Source organism: Sinocyclocheilus anshuiensis, unplaced genomic scaffold, assembly GCF_001515605.1.
Source record: "Sinocyclocheilus anshuiensis isolate Anshui unplaced genomic scaffold, SAMN03320099.WGS_v1.1 scaffold560, whole genome shotgun sequence".
Classification (NCBI taxonomy): Eukaryota; Metazoa; Chordata; class Actinopteri; order Cypriniformes; family Cyprinidae; genus Sinocyclocheilus; species Sinocyclocheilus anshuiensis.
In genome coordinates, this window is record NW_015554116.1 from 1,252,178 (window position 1) to 1,271,489 (window position 19,312).

The window sequence follows — 19,312 nt, forward strand, 5'->3', positions numbered from 1 at the left end:
ATACAGGTGGTTTGGGCAGTTTCGTCATGAAGCTAGTTTCTATACCAAACACAGTGACTTTTTCATCTTATTTTCCATTATGCCCCACCAAATAATTGTGGAATGCATTGTGTCAAAATAAAATAGGTTAAACTGAGTAAGTCTTTGTGTTAAAATAAGACAAGATCATTTGAGGTTTAAATTGTTTTTATAGTATTATCTACTGTGCTATAAAAAAAATGTTTTTAGATTTTTTCCCCTTTGTTATTTTGTCAAAAATACGTTTAGATGTCTTTGAGAAAATATTTTTAATTTTAGTGTAAAATAATTGTTTCCCCTACGCTATAGCGCCCTCATCAGGAAAGTGCGCTATTGGCGCGGTCTCACGCCTGAACATTGTTGCCAAGTTCGCGATTTTACGGCGGAATTGGGCTACTCTAACACTGTATCATGGCCACGAGTTGAAGCGACCCCAATAACGTGATATTAAAACCCTGGAATGGGAATTTTACCAGGGGAACCTCTCCACACAAAAAACAAGCAAACAAACAAACAAACAAAAAAAAAACATGTATTTTACCACTCGTGACACGAACCCTCGATTGGGCTAGTTTTGAGTAGCAATTGGGCGGGTTTTGTTGTGAAAATCTGGCAACCCTGGGCCTGAAATGCGTAGCTGCTGCTAGCTTCTGTCCCTCAACTAAACAAGATTCCAAACCAAAAATAAGGTAAGATTCTTTAAAATAATAGGAAGAGTACATATATTACGCAAAATAGCAGGCTACCATGAAATGCTTTTTTGTGTCACTGCATTTGCAAGTTTACATTTCCAAACAGGAAGGAATAAACTTAACTTAATGGATCATGGCGTCAAGTGTAATACAAAATGGTATATAATATGATTGAATTATGGCATTTCATACATTTACAAAAGGTATGGTGTTACCATGACTCTTGACATTGGTACCAACCCTATGATACTGTGATGGTAATATGGCATCTTTTGAAGAAGTACCTTACAGAATTATTAAGATCAATTGTTGTTAACCAGAGGACAGGTGACCACTAGGGGGCCTTAGTAAACTTCCAAAGAGCCAAAGAGATGTCTTCTAAAATAAATTTATATTCAAACATTCAAAGCCACTAACCGGTTCAACGGACAAACCAACATATTTATATACTTCCAGAGAAAAATCATGAAAAACATCAGCTGCACTCTGAAATTAAAATATATCCAATAAAATTATTTTAAAGGGGTCATAGGATGCTACATGCACTTTTACAAGTTGTTTGTAAACTTGTAAAAGTGCATGTAGTCCAAAGTCCTCCCACGATAGTTTGATTGACAGTAGCGTTTCAGCACAGACTGGACTGGTGTCTTACCTTAGACCCGCCCTGAGTGAGCTGTCATCAGTCGGCCCCCGATCTGCCTAAATGCATCTATGTTCGCGCGAATCATTCATGATCCAGCCTCATCTACAGAAGAAGTGAGTATAATGTTTTGTAATGAATCTTTGCAAATCGCCTTTCCTAATAATGTGCTAATTAGCGAGTTTCACGATGAATGCGGCTGAAGTAAACAGTCTCTCTGAGAGCAGTTCGGAAGAGAGGGGCGGGGTCAGCAGAGCTCATTAACATTTAAAGGAAAATGATACAAAAACGGCTTGATCTGAAAAGAGCTGTTTTTGACAGGGTAAAAAATGTTTTTTACACTACCATTGAAAAATTTTAACCAAACTATGTTACAGACTTTTCATTAAGACCCTAAAGAATCATATCAACTTGTGGAAAATGGGCATCCTATGACCCCTTTAAATGTCATCAGTAAACTACAATTTTTGTATTGGCAACATATAACAATGCAACAGCAATTAACCAAAGATAATCGCACAACAAACTCTATAATCTGAACATTTTATTTATTTTTTGCTTTGTTAATAACAAAGTTTCTAATATGTTCCATTCTTTAGATACACGTAGAAAACAATTTCTTTAAGAAACAGTCGAAAGGCACAATTTGTTTTTTTTTTTGTTTTGTTTTTTACAATATATACAATTGGATCTAAATTATAAATAGGCCTATAGAAAATGACAAAAGCATAAGAACACAGGAATAAAACGGTTCAAGATACATATAGTCAGTAGCATGTTTTTTTCATAGCAATAAATTACGTAAATGCCATATTGATATAAAAGCGAAGCCAATGAATCGAGACGTTTACAGTATTGAACATTCCCACGAAGGGCTATGAGCAAACAAACATGGCAGCACTGGATCACAAACCAGACAGAAATTCATTTATGCTGTTTTAGTGGAAATCATACACAGAGCAAGTCAAATGCATTTCTATTTAGTAACAGGTTCATTTGACTCAACTTGTCCCAGTTTCATGGCCTCATCGTATAGTGCTTTCGTTGTATAAGACAATTATTAGAATGCATAACAGAAACTTAAGTCACATGTTCATCTTTTTGGGGAGGCACTGAGAAAACTAAATACACTGTGGATCACTTGTAAAGTAAAAACTATGTGATGCACTGAACTATTATGGAACAATTCAAATTCTTGTACGAGGATGTAACAACTATATGCAGGAGAAAGAAACTACATGTAATTTCACAAAAAAAATTGTGCAAATGTGGCTGAAAGAATTTCCCTTAATGAAAAGAATAAAATAAACTGTGCAGTAAATATGCAATAATGGCTAAATAAATATTTTCATATGCGTCAATGACAGGATTTTACATACAAGACAAACCTTATCTTTAGGCAGACATTAAACATTTGGATACATTTGATCAAATTTAAATAAAAATCTTTAACTAATTGGACATAAATGTCATCCTGAGATGCCATGAACTGTTGAAGTGAATATTTGGGTTTCAGTTCAATATTAATATCTGGCTATTGCTGTGAAAATATATAAGAATGTATCAATTGCATAAAGAATAAAGATAAACAGAAAAAAAGGAACAAAGTATTCAACCACCCAGTGCAGCAGAGCAATGTCTAACAAAATTTAATTTCGCTTTGAATTGTTTGTCGTTTTGTTTGCAAAATATCATAGTATCAATAAAACAAAACATCAAAAATTATCTAAAACATGTCCCTTTAAAATTAAATACGAATAATCAAGTAATTGTTATACAAATATTTAAAACATCTGACAATGAATCTATTAAATAAGGGCTAAAATTCAACTCGATAAAAGTTTCATTGCCCCTTCTTGACTGTACCAGGGATGCATTTCACATTGCATCAAACGAAGAAATCTGATCTTTTTTTTTTTTTATCCACACTGGATTGTGAGGGAGAAAGGACTTTTTAGTTTCTAGGTCACAATGAAAATATTGTACTAAGACAGGGCCGAAGTGCGACGAAAGTCCTTTTGGGATCAATAAATCAATCAGCTAATACATCGTTACCGTTCTGTCTTGTTACATTGCGAGACCGGGGACAGCAGGACAGACTGTTCTATTTTAGAACAACAGAGAGACAGCTGCACAGGTAAGTGATTTGTAGGTAGTTACGCTCTCCTACTGGTACACTGTTTCAAGGCCTGATAAATAAAGGCAATAAATACGTTACAAACATCGGCACATGAACGGTACAGGAGTATGTGTTTACGTCTACATTCCACTGTCTGTTCCAAAGGCACATGTTCTCTTGCTCCTCAGGAAAAGTGTTTTGTTTAACAGAAGTTCATCATGGAAATGTAAAGCTGATGATTGTTCGATGCAAAACAAAGCTTAGGTTCCTTGCGGTACATCTTGCATATGTGAGGCTCGTATAACTTCAGCTAGGCCCACTTGGAATCTGTGGCCACAAAAAAATGATACTACAGAAAAATGAGGTACCATTTGGGGTTCCTTTTGGTCGGCACTTTGGTAGAACCCTTTGGAGAACCTCTAGGCACACTTTCAAATGGAGAGAGTCAGTAATGTTCTATAAGGAACTTACAGCTTTAGTGACCCCTTAATGAAAGCAAGTCTTTGAGGCATTTCAAATATATACTGAAGATCTCTCAGGACTCAAAAGAACATCTGAGGCACCTTCAAAGGTGCCTGGAGCTTCCCCAGAGGGTTCCTCCAATGAGGAACCAAAATGGTACCTCAAGTGTCTTTTCACTCCTGCCATCTTGAGCAAAATATACTGTACCATGTGGTATGATATAACCGAAACCAAACCCAAGATTTGCGCTTGAACTATTTCAGGTAAATCAATACTCTTCGAAGCCCCAGTGTCTAAAATTCAGGATGCTGAAACAGGGATGACCACCTCAGTAACTATCCTGAAGTTCCAGAGACAAAATGTGTAGGGATCATACTCAACTCGAGAACAGAGCGAACACCAAACTTCCTCCCATCTTGTGAAGCAGAATCTCATGCTTGTGGAACCGAGACCAATGGCGGAGAAGGATGCCGGCAGTGGTCAGACTACAGCCCTGAGTGTGTGCGCGTTTACAGGAGAGTCCAACTGGAAGGATCTCACTCGGGTTGTTGGTACTTAATGATGGACTGGCGTGGTTCTGTTCCACCTCGCAGCATGCTGTTCAACACCTCTCGTACGTTTATGTTGGCTTCAGAGCTGCAGTGGCTGTTGGGTAACGGGAGCATCTGCTGGTCCGTAGGGGGGAGAGAGACGAGCGACGAGGAAGATTGGTAATTGGACAAGGAAGAAGAGAAGGAATTTGAAAAGACCATGGGTACCGACGAAGGTGCATCTGAGGAGGAAGAGGCAGGGACAGTCTGACTAAGGGGTGTTATAAATGAGTTCAAGGACAATAACATGTCTAACAGGTCTTTGTCTCGTGCTGAATTGCTTTCCTGTATGACCTGGCTCTCCTGCTGCGGCTGCACTTGAATAAACTCTTCAAGGTTGAAGTCATCCACCGTAGGGTCGGGTTGCCTGGAGAGGTTGTCCACACCCAGGTCAGCTTGAGTGCTAACTTGGGAGGAGGATGAGGAATTGGGAACCGTCAAGTCCAGGATTTCTTCCAAAGGGGTTTCAATGGAAGGGAATGAGGGGAAGGATACGTTTGGGGTGGGTAAGCTGGCCAGGTTGGGAGGTGGCAAAGTGGTGAACAAATTCGGGGTGAAAAATTCTTGAAGCTGACGCTGTGCCATCAGCCTCTGTTGCTCCTCGACCTGACGCTGCTCCTGAGCTTGCTGCTCCTTCTCTCGACGTCGCTGCTTTACCTCTGCATCCATCCTCAACAACTCCTGACGCACCTTTGACATGCAGTTCTCTGGGATCTTAATACCTGGGAGAAAGAGAGAACATCCATTTCAAGATGCTGATTTCCTTCAAACGGCTGTAGTGGTGTCGTTGAACCTACTACCTTTTGGATATCAGACCAGAGCATCATAATCTGCTAGTCAGGAACTCCTCAGGAAGGGGTTAACGGGTTGACTCACCAACTTGTTTGCTGCTGTCCTTGGTCTTGAGGCGGACAATTTGGAGAATGCTGGAGCTGGTGACGTCAGCGACCACATCGGACACGCGCTTCCAAACGCGGAGCAGAGCACCACACAACATGTGATACTGACGCAGTCGAGTGCCCATTAAGCACTCCTGACCCTCCTCTACCTTTTTGCACCTCCCGTTCCTGCAGGAAACATGCATACATGTTAGAATCTCTGGGCACAGTTTGGCTAGTACCAAGTCGGGAAGGTCTCTTTTCTCACCAGTTAGCATGGCTACATTTCCTGAAGGAGAAAGTGAACTGGTTTTCCCAGCTATCCTGTGCCTCCTCCGGAGTGACCTGAAGCAAGGGTAGAAAACGTCACTTAAACAGTGTCTTAAACCTGTAATGCTCACTAGATGGCAGCAGAGACGTTTTCCACAGCAGCTCTGCATGTCATTTTCAGGAAGGTCTCCTTTGCTCTGATCAGTACATTTGAACACACCTTGCGGTATTTTTGTTGGAGATTCTCAAGGCTTTCCGTTTGGGCCTGCTTGCCGATGTTTGGTTTGTAGATGATCATGTTGCGCTCCTGGCCTTGCACGGCTAGCAGCACGCATGGATAGTTACCTCTCAACTGCAAACGAGACAGGCACAAACATGTTCAACGGCAGAGTCAACTACTGAAGAACTCTAATGACACATGAACCCTCCTTTACCCCTGAAGAGAAAGATTCTTCCAAGGAACAATCTTTCCTGTGTTACTAAAAGGAAACTACATGCAAATTTGGAAAGATGAGACGTTTTTGCTCATATACTCACTTTATAGGATAAATAGAAGCCTTCATCCGGGTTGCTGAGAGTTTGGGCCTTCTGGAGAGCCTCCAACCATGGCATACCTCTATCTACACTTATCTGTTCAACAAAACAAACAGTTCTGTCAGAGATAATGTTCGTCAGTCATGTCCACACTACTGTCCAACTAGGGATGTAACGATTCACTCAACTCACGATTTGATTTTCTCACGATTTTTTAACAAAATGAGATTGAAGACATTAAACAGTAAATGAAAAGGTGTCCTTTTATTAGGCTATTGCTGCAAGCTTCTTTGTGAAATTTAAATGTAACAAAACTAAATTGAAATTTTAAAACAAACCCCAAATCAAACAAGTTCAAATAAAATAAATCTCTTTATATAAACAAGCTAAGGCTTTGTCTGTGCTCTTTCCATTTAAAATTAGAGGCAACCACTGCATTTTAATCATGATCCAAACAAAGATGCAGCATACATGCAGCATGAGCAGTTTTTAGTCTAAATTAGTGTATAATTTCGAAATTTGAAGCAAAAACAGAATGGTCTGACTTTAGTTTTGTGAAACTATACATAAAACATATCTGAACGAAACAGCAGACGATCTGAATGAGACACAGATGCACTCTCTGCCAGCAGGTGGCGCTTATGAATAGCAATGATACAGTGTTTCCTGGGTAACCGCTGTAAACAAAGCAGCACTGTGCTTATGAACTCTACTTTAATATGCATCATTCAGAGGCATGGTGAAAAGAAAATACCACGTAAACGTTTCTAAAGACAGTCAGTTCCCCTCAGAGATACATTCATATAAACTCCTACTCCAATTGTATCGCGATTTGTTAGGCATCTCAACCGATTTTAATCGTCACATATTTGAATCGATTTTCAACCGGCTCACGGTTAATCGTTACATCCTTATGTCCAACATGTCCTGGCTATCCCAAATATATGCGAAGAGAAAGGTCTTGCAGTGTGGTTTATTCTCGGTCAAGGAGCCACTTTCAGTAACGGCTGTTAAACCAGTCCTCATTGAGTAAGCTCTCAAAATAAACTTTGCTCTTGGTGGAAGGGATGATTAGCGTGTTTTTTAGTGCGTGTCACGCATGAAACTCATGTGCCTTAGGCATATTTTCTAAGCTCAACCATTTAAGAGCTGTTTTCTGTGAACCTCTGTATGGAAGAATCTATGCAACTTTGTGTATCATGCACACTTTTTAAAAAATACTGACCTTGTACAGGGTAACTTGACCATCTTGAGGATTTCCCGCTGTTAGAAACTTCTCCTGTGTTTCTTCATAAATCTGATCATTGCCTGGTGCCAGATCTGAGAGAAAGCAGATACTTGGTTGTCATCTAAGCATATCAATCCAACGTAAAATACCATACCAACAGAAGAAGTGCTTCTTACCCAGTATTCCCATATCATACTTGCCCTCTTTCTTGTCCTTTTCGATCAAGTAGTCGAAATTGTCTGTAAAGTACTGGAAGAGGGAGTTCTGTTTGTGCACCTCTAGGCCCAGTATCCGATTGAGGAACTTGGTGATATTGCAGTCTAAATCAAAGAGGAGTCACATGATGTGGGGAGATATGTGTATGCATGTGAGGAAATACGTCAGGTGTGTACAAAACAAATGCGATATGTCTCTTGTGGAAACCTTACCTTTTTCAGTGTTGATGCCCAAGCGTGATTGACTGCATTGCATGCCTACGTCCATCATACCGTGCTTCATGTCTAAGATTAGAAGGCATTGGTGGCTTTGGTGAGATCAAGGTTCTACCTGATCCACATCTTAATGTGAGTAAGAGTAATGCACAAAACCTGTTTACCTCTGAAGAACATGGCATCACCACCAGGATAGTCCTGTGGAGGGGGTACCTTGCTTTCAATCTGACCAAGGATGGCTTTAGTAATCTTATCTAGAGCTTTAGTGCCATACTATGAGGAACAGCCAAAATAGACCACGAGTTAGTCCATGATTTATCTGAGTATTTTTAGCAGTCACTGTTCTATGTCAGTTACTCACTTTATTTTCAAAGTTGTATTTGCTAAGGTCTCTAGACTCTGTGGCCCTCCTGTCACCATGAGTCAGAGCTCCCTGTGAAAAGCAAACACGTCGGTTATAAATGTCGGGACCAAAGTAGTGAATTGAATGCAAGGTTTTAAGTACAATTATATACAATTATTATTTAAAGCAAATGAGAAAATAATATATATATATTAGTAATTACAATTTTTACATTACTGAGAAATGGAAACCAACTAAGAGTTAGCATGTCAGGGACGCACCAAACTCTCCAGCCTCTTTGCCACGATGGATGCAAATCGTCGCTCGCCTGCCAGTTCGGAGATCAGGAAGATGTACTCCGGTGCTGTGACCTGATTGGAACGATGAGTACGACCTGAAGAACAGAAAGTGTTGTCAGCTAGTTGTTGTGGTATAGTGACACTCTTTATGGGAAGAGAGCTTTGATAACAGAGGTTGTGGCTGGGTGATGCAGGTGGAATTATTGACGCTGTGTTTGGGTGTTGACAGTGTAACCACTTTTCAACAGCACTTGTGATCTAGCCTGGAGCTGGAAGACTGACCCACTTAGAGTAGATGAAATAACTAGTGCATGGCCACAAATTTACTAGGTAGACATTAGGTAATGCTGTCTACTCACCAAACTGCTGGATGGCCCTGTCTGCACTCCAAGGCAGCTCCAGGGTCATGTGAACCCTCCGACGCTGATTCTTCACCCTTCTGTCAGCCTGAAGTGAGATCCCAGAACTGGCCGCTTCTGATATGATGGCTACCAACTGAAGGGAGTAAAGTAAGGCTTAACTGGATGCACCAAAGGAATCAGAGCAGAAAGGTTGGAGATTTCCTTTCTGAGATCTACCTTCTCTCCATTCATGAAGCGATCTTTCTCTTTGACGTTGATTTGGTCGATAGTGTGGGCCTGCTCAGCGCGGGATTCGTAACGGACGCTGCCGTCAGGTCGACGCACCACTCGGCCTTTGCGTCCCGTCATCTGGGCACACAGACACAAAGAATGTTTAGCGCTTGGACACAACCTTGTTTTTGAGGTGTAGCTATGTATAAGAATATGAATACATAAATAATGACCTCTGATACGTGTTCTGGACCTCCAAATTTATCAATGAGCTCATCCAGTGTGTTAAGAGGTAGTTCTTTTCCCAGCTCAGCGATCTTGTTGAGAAGCCCTTGTTTCTTCTCCTCTAACCATGCTAAGGAAGGATGAAAGTGAAGACCAATTGCTTTTGCTTACTTCAAAGGTGCTGTAAGTGAAAATCATCAGGATGCGTGGAGATAATATGAGTTGCTCCATGAAATACACAGTCAGCGTACCCATTTGGTAGCTGGTTTGATCGACGAAGATGACATCGTCGTTGTTGTCTTGGACTGAGTCTGGCGAGGAGTTGGAGTCGCTATCCAAGACGTCAGACTCTGCGCTACTGTCATCGCTGATGTTGATCACTCCCGCTACATCAGTGCCATGTCGGGGTAGCTTTGGCTGCCGTCCCCGTGGCTTACCTGCGGAAGAATGTTCAGTTAAACCATGAGGATATAAACGAAGACCGGCAATGTATGGACAGTGATACTAAAGCGCGACATGACTCACGTTTCCTTTTGTTCCCCGCTCCTTTTTCTCTCCTCTGCTTCTCTGACGGAAAGTGTTTGAGGACCAGCGACTGAAACACACCCCTGAGGAACACACAAACACATTATTGTGTCAAAAAAGTGTTTTGTGTAATAGCTGATGGCCTCAGGAAGTGGTTATTGTCAGATGAAACTGGGTTTCAGAATGATGCATGGCCTGTGAGACGACCACATATTGAGAAACCTTTCTATCATTGTGAAACTGCAAGAGCACTACTCTGGAAAGAAGCAGTCATAAGGTGTCCATATATGTCAGAAAGGTTTCAATGATGCCCAAAATTCACTTACTCGGCAGCAGAGACAAATCTGTCTAAGTGTCCGTCGTTTTCGTCAAGGACTTCTCTGGTTCGAGCCTCACCTGTTGACTGTAGCCCTATCACGACACACTAAAGAGAGGAGAAAAAAAGTGTAAAATTCCTATAGCAACACAAATAATCATTAGAGAAAGTTCAGGGTCACTGATCTGACTGACCTTCCCTGCTTCCAGCTCCTTTTTGGCCAGTTCCACCAGGCAGCGAACCTTGGCGGCGATGCAGAGGTATTTAAAAAACCGCTGGTGGGATGACCAAAACTGACCCCACAGGGACTTCCTGGAACTCATGCAGAGCTCGTCAGCGGCCTGCATGAACTCGGCCAAAGCTTCCGCCCACTGCAAATGAGATATTAGATTTATGTGTCAGATATGCGTACACAGTAGGGATGTCACGATACCAAAAATCTAGTAGTCGGTACCAATACCACTAAAAGTACACGATACTTGATACCAAGTCGATACCACAGGGAAAAAATATCAATAATACTTAAACATTATCTCCTTTATTTAACATTAGAAAAACACAACAATAGTGGCACTTGGCCTTCAAATAACACGCACGCACGCACGCACGCACACACACACACACACACACACCTATACTCTGAATGCAAGCATTAGTTTAAATTCACTGACATACTGGCAGGCCGAAAATGTTTTTTTTAAACCATTAAGATAAACAACAATTATTTAAACCAGTAATATTAGCCAATAATGTTAATAAGGATAATCCGCGGATGGATATACAACGAATGAACAAGCTGTAAGCTGTCAGACAGTCAGTAACAAGTAACAATCTAGTACTGGTAACAAAACCTAGTACACAGCAGAATGACCCATTTACAGACCAATTTAGATACTTGTATTGCTGTACTTCATTTAAAGGGACAGTTAACCCAAAAATGACAATTCAGTCATCATTTAGCCACCAAACCTATACACCCTGGTCACTCTTTTTCATATACTGAAAGTGAACGGGGACTGAAGATGTTACGCTTCAAAATGACCAGAATGCACCTTTAAAGTATTGTAATAATGGTTCATATTAGTATTGCACTGTATTCAATGTCTTCTGAAGCCACACTTCTCCTCTGCTGCAACTTCATAATTTCACGGGAAGATAATCAGTGAACAGATAAAGTTTTAGTCTTACATTGGCTTCAGAAGACTGGGAATATACAGTCTGAGTGATATTGGCTACTTTTGACAGCCCTAGTCAAAGTCTCCCATTCTATTTTTAAAGAAAAATATCAGAAGATTTCAATATAAGCCAAGAGGAGACTGGTTTTCCTTTACTGTAAACAAAACTTGGTTCTCACGACACTAGCATATTGTCACCGGGGCTTACGCTACGCCTACGTCATCCGCTGGAACACCACTCTCTCGTGAACAAGTATGACAGTTAGCCGAAGCTAGAGATCACGGTTTATACAGTTTTAAATATGGATATTTTTCTTACACAAACACATCACTTCAGAAGGCCTTTATTAACCCCCCCGAAGCCGTGTGGAACATTTTTAATGAAGGATGGATGCACTTTTTTGGGCTTCAAAATCTCGACCCCCCATTCACTGCCATTATAAATCTTGGAAGAGCCAGAACATTTTTTAACCCTTTAATGCGTACGATCACACCGGTGTGATTAGAATGTTCAGTGCGTCACGTGATCAACTGCTGAATTCAAATCTGCTTTCGCACTTTTGCTGGCGCGGAGCCAGATCGGACACGCTAAGCTCTTGTCATATTATCTAGTGTTTTCAACCATATAATGCTTATTTTAGGTTTCAGACATTTAAATACACATACGTACTAGCAAAACCATACATTTATAGTTTGTAAAATACATGCTGATGTCTATGGAAGCGGCAATAATGATCCTTACAAATATAATCTGACGACATGTTTTATTGATATCATATACACATTGTGTAGGTAACTATAAAGTAGGGCTGCACGATAAATCGCATGCGATATTTAACGCGCATCTTATCAGTAAAGCCGGTTCTGTAATCAGCGGTAAATCTCCATCACCTACGGGCTTTCACATTGAGCAGCATTAACTACACAGAGCCGTTTTTCACTGATGAGCTGCGCTAAACCATGTTCATATTCGCGCGATTTTGTGCGCAGCTCATCAGTGAACAACGGCTCTGTGTAGTTAATGCTGCTCAATGTGAAAGCCCGCAGGTGATGGAGATTTACCGCTGATTACAGAACCGGCTTTCTGACAAGATGTGCATTAAATATCGCATGCGATTTATCGTGCAGCCCTACTATAAAGTTTACTATGCTCTTCTCCCAGTTTACTGGAGACTTACTTTAACGTCTTTCGGGAGTAGAGGATGAATTTGCATGTTGTAAATCCCACAGCTCGGATTCAGCGCGAACTAACACTACCAAATACATTTACTTGCACATATTTCAGAATTGGAATATCAGATATTTCATAATATAGTAAGCATGTTTGTGAATATTAATAATAAAACAGGAAAAACGAAATAAAAGCGATCCATGTGGCAGCTGTGATCTGCGATCTACTGCGGCTGCGTTGTGTCACATGACAAGCATGACGCGTCACCATGGAAACAATAAGGCGATACGATACATTCTAAAATAACGGTCGCCTAAAAAAACTCACTCTGTGGGCTCAGCTAGTATATTTTAAACCCACGTGTGAATGGGTTAATATAACTCTGATTGTATTCGTCTGAAAGAACAAGGTCATATACACCTAGTATGGCTTGATGGTGAGTAAATCATGGGTTAATTTTCATTTTTGAGTGAACTATCCCTTTAAAGTAAAAGTAAGAGGAATGGCTCGGATTTCAGGGATTCTTCTCATAACTCACAAGTTTAGCAGCTTTGTTGTACACAAGTTTGAAATCATCATCCAAGCTGATCTCTTCTACGCGGAATGAGACTCCTGAGAAGCTGAGCTGGCGTGCGATGTACATCCCGCTGACCTTCATATCCATTGCGACGATCTCCATGGCCCCCACGCCCCTATCAATGAAGAGTGCAATCAGATTACATATCCAAAAAGGACTGTTTTCATACTCGCCAGCTAACAAGTTCGTGCTCCTCTACAAACCTCTTCTCAATGGTGTGGAGGAAGTCTTCAAAGGTTCTGAAGGGCGTTCCCTCTCCCCAGATCCCCAGGCGGCTCATGTAGATCATGTTCTTTGGCTCCGAGGCACCTGTGGCACTGGCGTATACCACTCTGGCTGATGGCAACTTGTTCTGCAGATCCAGCACGGCCTTGCCCATCTTTGTGGATGTTGCATTTTTGGCTTTGTGGCATTCGTCAAATATAATCTATGTCTATGGTCAAGGGTAAAACCAACTTCACTGTTCACACTCATATCACCGACATATTTTGCTGAGGATTGTTAAAACAAAACAAAATGTTCAAAAAACAGAAAACAGAAGTTGCAATGGGGCCTGCATATATCTTAAAAGGAAAACAGTAAGATTTTAACAGTAAGAAATAAAAATAGTGTTAAACAAAATAACATATTATACTATAAATAATATATAAATAAACATTACATTAAATAAGTAAATTATACATGACACATAAAATGCACCATTAACAATACCAATGTTGCTTAAAAAAAAAAAAGAGTAAAAGTGGTATACAAAGAAAACAATATTGACAATGGAAATGGTATTTTAATGCCGATTAGAAAAAACTAAAAATGTAAATAAAAACATTAAATAAATATAAAAAAAATTGTATAATCTTTTATATATAATAATATTACATATATTAATATTATTATAAATAATAATAATAATGAAAAGTATTACGACTATTTACAATACCAATGTTGCTTAAAAAAAAAAAGAGTAAAAAGTGGTATACAAAGAAAACAATATTGACAATGGAAATGGTATTTTAATGCCGATTAGAAAAAACAAAAAATGTAAATAAAAACATTAAATAAATATAAAAAAATTGTATAATCTTTTATATATAATAATATTACATATATTAATATTATTATAAATAATAATAATAATGAAAAGTATTACGACTATTTTCCAGATTTGTGTTTCATCTTCAGTTTTTTTTCATTTTTCAATTTCCAGAATTGTAATAAATATTTATATTGTTATTATATGTATTATTGTGATAACACTGAATTTTTAATATTGCTTTAATTTTTGGAAACAACATGTATTTTGCAAGGGGTTTAAGGTTAGCAAACCCCTGCCAACAAAATCAATTTTATGCACATAGAAGGTGAAGGATACAACTCCATCAAAACCCGGCTCACACCAGTCTAAGATCTGCTTCAGGCGCGTTCGGAGTTGGCCGCCCGCCTGACTCTCCCCGATTAGTGCCGAGTAGGTCGCAAACAGGACCCCTTCTGAGGTAGCTGTGTCTCCGTATTTTATCTGCATGGAAAACAGTTACAGTTAGATGCGTTGAGAAAAGCTACGGGGAAAGTCTGTGAGAATGTGCATCACTGGAAACGTGATCTCCGTTAACAGGGCTGCCGTATTGAGCCGCACAGTAATAGTGACCTTATTCAAGGCATGCACTTGTATATTGGATGCACCGATGTCTTGGAGATCTCTCTCTGCATCATATTTCAGGTCATTGGAGACGCTGAACCTGGAGGAGAGATGAGGAGGATGAGGCATCGGATCTAGAGTTGGTCTTTGTTGTGGAGTCAACGGTGCGAGTTTTGTAAGGCTTGACGGATCTGGAGATCGCTTACCATAGTGCTTTCTTCCTTCCCTTTAAGTAGTTTTCTAGAATGATGCCAGCCACTGTGCGGCCTTTGCCCACTCCGGCGCCGTCCCCTATGAGGAAGCCAGCCCGCTGGTTCTTCTGCAGAATCACTTCATGTTGCTGTAGAGTGTTATAAAGAAGTCGATATCAATGATTAGAAAGAATAAAATATTTGCAAACAGTCTGATACTGAGTTTACTATATCTTTATGATGGAACTGCCGGGGCGTTTGTGAGATTATGAGAGAAATACCAATGCTGAATTAAATAAAAGTGTATAACTTTTAACATGCAATATAAAATTAAGTTAAAAAAGTTTGTTTTAATTAAATGTTTTATTGTTTTAATTAATTATTCCAAATTATTAAAATTTGATAATGTCATGAAATTCATTATATGTAGCATTAATTAAAGTCTCAGAGGGAAGTTTATAGTAAATAATGTCGGTCATAAAAGTTTTGACAGACATAATTTTGGGAAATACAGCCTTAATGAACTGTGCAGGGTATATATACAGTAGGCCTATAGTTTTTTTTTTACTTTAAAATGAAACAATAAATAATGACAAAAAAAAAAAGAATTAATAATACAATAAGCAACACAAATGACACAATAAAACATAAAAAGTAATAAATAAATAGATAAATAAATGCAGGATCTAAACAATTTAAAAATCCTTTTAAATAGCCTCAAAATAAAACAATAAATAATGAATACAATAAATAAATAAATACAAGCATGATTTAAACAATTTATAAATTCTTTGTAAATAGCCTCAAAATAAAACAATAAATAAATAAATGCAGGATCTAAACAATTTAAAAAATCTTTGTAAATAGCCTCAAAATAAAACAATAAATAAATAATACAATAAATATAAATAAATAAATGCAGGATCTAAACAATTTAAAAAATCTTTGTAAATAGCCTCAAAATAAAACAATAAATAAATAATACAATAAATATAAATAAATAAATGCAGGATCTAAACAATTTAAAATTATTTGAAAATAGCCTCAAAATAAATAAATAAATGCAGTATCTAAACAATTTAAAAATATTTGTAAATAGCCTCAAAATAAAACAATAAATAAATAATACAATAAATATAAATAAATAAATGCAGGATCGAAACAATTTAAAAATTCTTTGTAAATAGCCTAAAAATAAAACCATACATAAATAATACAATAAATAAAATAAATTACACAATAAATAAATAAAGTAGGATCTGAACAATTAAATTTTTTTTTATAATAGCTTCAGAGTTAAACAATACATAAATGAAAACAAAATATATAAATACAATAAATAAAACAAATCAAGCAATAAATAAACAAATAACTTAATTATGCAAGATCTAAACAATTTTTTAAATAATTTGTAAATAGCCTCTTTTATATATATATATATACACATTTTTTTTAAAATTATTTATTTATTTGCATGAAAGAGTTCAGTCCATTATTTTCTTTTAAGGTTTTGTTGTGCATGTTGTTTAACTAAGTGGGAGAAGAAAGGCAAAGCTGGTCGGGGTACCTGGCAGGCGTAGATAATGGCCTCCAGCTGCAAGGCAGAGAGCTGGCCGCTGTTTATGGTGGTCTCTGGGATGGACAGGGTGTAGGTGATATCTGGAGGAGGTACGCTGGACAAAGTGTTGGTCTCCACCACTCGGTCTGGATGAGATATTCCTATCTTGGCTAAGATAGCAAAAGAGAAAGCGAAAACAATATAAATCCTCCAGTAGGACACGAATAGCCATAAAATGTATTCCAAAAATCAATGCTCACATTTAGAGGGCCTGTAGTCTGCATAGGTGTCAACATGACCCAGCTCTTCTGCTTCCTCCACCTCGACTTCCTCTTCCTCTTCTGGCTGTGTTTGGGGTCTCTGTGTAAACACGTGATATGATTGAGAAGAAAAACAGAAAGAGAAAGACTTTACAGAGGCACTGAAATCTCATTTACATGTTAAAGAAATAATATTTATATTTGTATAAAAATATTTTTGAATTACATTTTTAGTATGCTTTTATTTAAATTATTTTATTTAAAAATCATTTATTTATGTATAATAAAAATGTATTAACTACAACTACTACTACAGTTTTTCTAAAAATATATATTATTCATTATTAAAAACATACAATTACCTGATAACCTCCTATGGGTGGTGTATTAATGATAGCACTGATGTCATCTAACGAGTTTAAACCTTGAAACCTGTTAGAATTCAACTGAAGAGGAAAAAGAGAAACAAAAGAAAACGTTAAAGCCAACAGAAAGATCACATGCTTTACTATCAGAGTGGGAACAAAGGTTCAGTTCATGGGTGTGTCAATCACAGGTGTGGTTTCTCGTACTACGGAAATAATATTCGGCATAAATGCCAAAAACGACTGAAAACCATTGGTTAAGCTCAACATCAGCATTTGGAATAAGTGCGTGTCAGGAATTGGCCTCACCTCTTGGACTGATGCTGGTGTTTTGATGTCCCATATCGTGGGCACGTTGGGAGGCATGTCAGTATTAATTAAGTTATTAACGGTGTATTCGGTTAAGGAGTCGGTCGGAGGGGAGAATATCGGCAGATCATCCAGACAATGGAGGTCCTGAGAGAAAAGAAAAGAAAAATAATTCACCAATCGCTATTTTACTTGCTGACCTGATCCAAAGTACTGCAAAAGGTTACAGAGAAACTAAAGGCGTGGTTACGAAATTAGCGAAAATCGCAAAATTATTAACATTTGAAGATGTCATGAAATACATTATATTTAGCATTAATTAAAGTCTCAGAGGGAAGTTTATGGAACGTAAAGTTTATAGAACAACTGTGAAGGATAATTAAAATGAAACAATAAATAATGAAACGAAACAATAAATGAATAATACAATAAATAAAACAAATAAAACAAAATAAAACATTAAGTAAAAAAAAAAAAATTCTTTGTAAATAGCTTAAAAATAAAATAATAAATGAATGAAATGAATCAACAAATAAAATTTCAATAAATAAAATAAATTACAAACAAATAAGCGAAAAAAATTAATGCAAGATCTACACAATTTAAAGATTCTTTGTAAATAGCCTCAAAATAAAACAATAAATTAATGAAATAAATCAACAAATAAAAAAATACAATAAATTAAATAGATTACACAATAAATAAATAAATTAGCGAAAATAAATAAAAAATAGTGAAAATTGCAATTAGTTACAATTGCGAAATTGTAATGAAATTGCAAAAAATGTCCATTGTTCGTGAAGAACAGAGATATATGAAGCACAGCTCAAACAGAAGCCACTTTCTGTTCGTCAGTGAAACTCCGGATTCCTATTGGAATGATTGGATTTTGACAAGAATTTTGACAAGCAACAGAAAATGTGAGCACACTTTAAGAATGAAACTTCTTAAGATACAGTATCTGGATATGAAACAGATGTTAATAGCAGACCAGAATGTGGTGGAGATTGCGGGACAAATTTAGCTGTTTAAATGGTGCAATTCATCCGGTTTCACCATAAAGAACCGTACGCATGAGAGTTCAGATTAAAGATAGCTGTGAAACACACACACAGTGAATATACCCTGAACCCGCAATCTAATTAAGCGGCAGCACAGATGAAGTGCAGATGGTACGTCACACGCAACAACACTGCATTATGCTTTGGTTGTGAAGGACAATGCACTCAGCTAATCAGAGGCTTTTGTAGTAAAAGAGTGCATGTGTGCGCTAGTGGAATGTATGAGGGATCTGAAGGGACTCGAGACGCTCTTTGCACAGCCAAGATTTTCCAAGAACTCTTCACTGTTCGAGGAAAACCAGCGAGTGGTAAACAACCAGGAACTGGAGGGTGGCCAAGGGCTGTGGTATTCGATCCATTTCATTAATAGGAACCATTTTTCGGTGTGAGTCAGATTAGGGCTGACCTCAAAATGAGCTGTTTACAGTCTAAAATATGGGTTGTACTGATATAATCATATATCACAATGCTTTAGATCCTTGTATTCTTTGTGCATGGATGTGCATAGAAGCTGTTTCAGAGCTGAATCAGAGCTGCTACGAAACATGACTTTGTTGCAGTAATGAAGGTGTGTATATGTTTGTGATGTTAGATGGGTCACAGCAGTATCCTGAGAACCTTGGAGCTTGACTGCATGCTCTTTTATAAAGATGAAAGGTTTAAAAACAAATGCATGCTAGTTCTGTTAGAAGCCACAAATTCAAAGTCATTGTACTTCCTCTATACTTGATTATGGAGATTATAAACATAGATTAAAAGCAGCGACATGAAACCGAGAGTGGAAAACTCGGCCATCATGCATCATTCTCAAGATCTCAACCATATCAATTTTTTTTTCCATTTTCCATTATTAAAAAACTGTAACACTGT

The 19,312-nt window shown here is 38.0% G+C and overlaps 1 protein-coding gene across 2 annotated transcripts in view; it reads right to left on the reverse strand.

Moving 5' to 3' along the window:
- Positions 1-1,881: 1,881 nt before the first annotated feature.
- The window catches only part of LOC107669818 (protein strawberry notch homolog 2-like), a 31,333-nt gene continuing 13,902 nt past the window's right edge, over positions 1,882-19,312 (reverse strand). For both annotated transcript variants that reach the window (XM_016462226.1, XM_016462227.1), the window contains 27 exons: positions 17,382-17,528; positions 17,070-17,153; positions 16,708-16,807; positions 16,457-16,617; positions 14,905-15,038; positions 14,708-14,798; positions 14,435-14,578; positions 13,269-13,492; positions 13,027-13,180; positions 10,337-10,513; positions 10,153-10,250; positions 9,827-9,909; positions 9,553-9,738; positions 9,310-9,431; positions 9,083-9,214; positions 8,864-8,999; positions 8,487-8,599; positions 8,224-8,295; positions 8,027-8,135; positions 7,860-7,931; positions 7,608-7,751; positions 7,429-7,523; positions 6,207-6,299; positions 5,890-6,021; positions 5,668-5,744; positions 5,398-5,588; positions 1,882-5,243 (listed from right to left, as the gene is read on the reverse strand). In XM_016462226.1, coding sequence (XP_016317712.1) covers positions 4,468-5,243; positions 5,398-5,588; positions 5,668-5,744; positions 5,890-6,021; positions 6,207-6,299; positions 7,429-7,523; positions 7,608-7,751; positions 7,860-7,931; positions 8,027-8,135; positions 8,224-8,295; positions 8,487-8,599; positions 8,864-8,999; positions 9,083-9,214; positions 9,310-9,431; positions 9,553-9,738; positions 9,827-9,909; positions 10,153-10,250; positions 10,337-10,513; positions 13,027-13,180; positions 13,269-13,492; positions 14,435-14,578; positions 14,708-14,798; positions 14,905-15,038; positions 16,457-16,617; positions 16,708-16,807; positions 17,070-17,153; positions 17,382-17,528 — 4,047 coding nt within the window. In that variant the 3' untranslated portion in view covers positions 1,882-4,467. The remainder of the gene's footprint in view (positions 5,244-5,397; positions 5,589-5,667; positions 5,745-5,889; positions 6,022-6,206; positions 6,300-7,428; positions 7,524-7,607; positions 7,752-7,859; positions 7,932-8,026; positions 8,136-8,223; positions 8,296-8,486; positions 8,600-8,863; positions 9,000-9,082; positions 9,215-9,309; positions 9,432-9,552; positions 9,739-9,826; positions 9,910-10,152; positions 10,251-10,336; positions 10,514-13,026; positions 13,181-13,268; positions 13,493-14,434; positions 14,579-14,707; positions 14,799-14,904; positions 15,039-16,456; positions 16,618-16,707; positions 16,808-17,069; positions 17,154-17,381; positions 17,529-19,312) is intronic.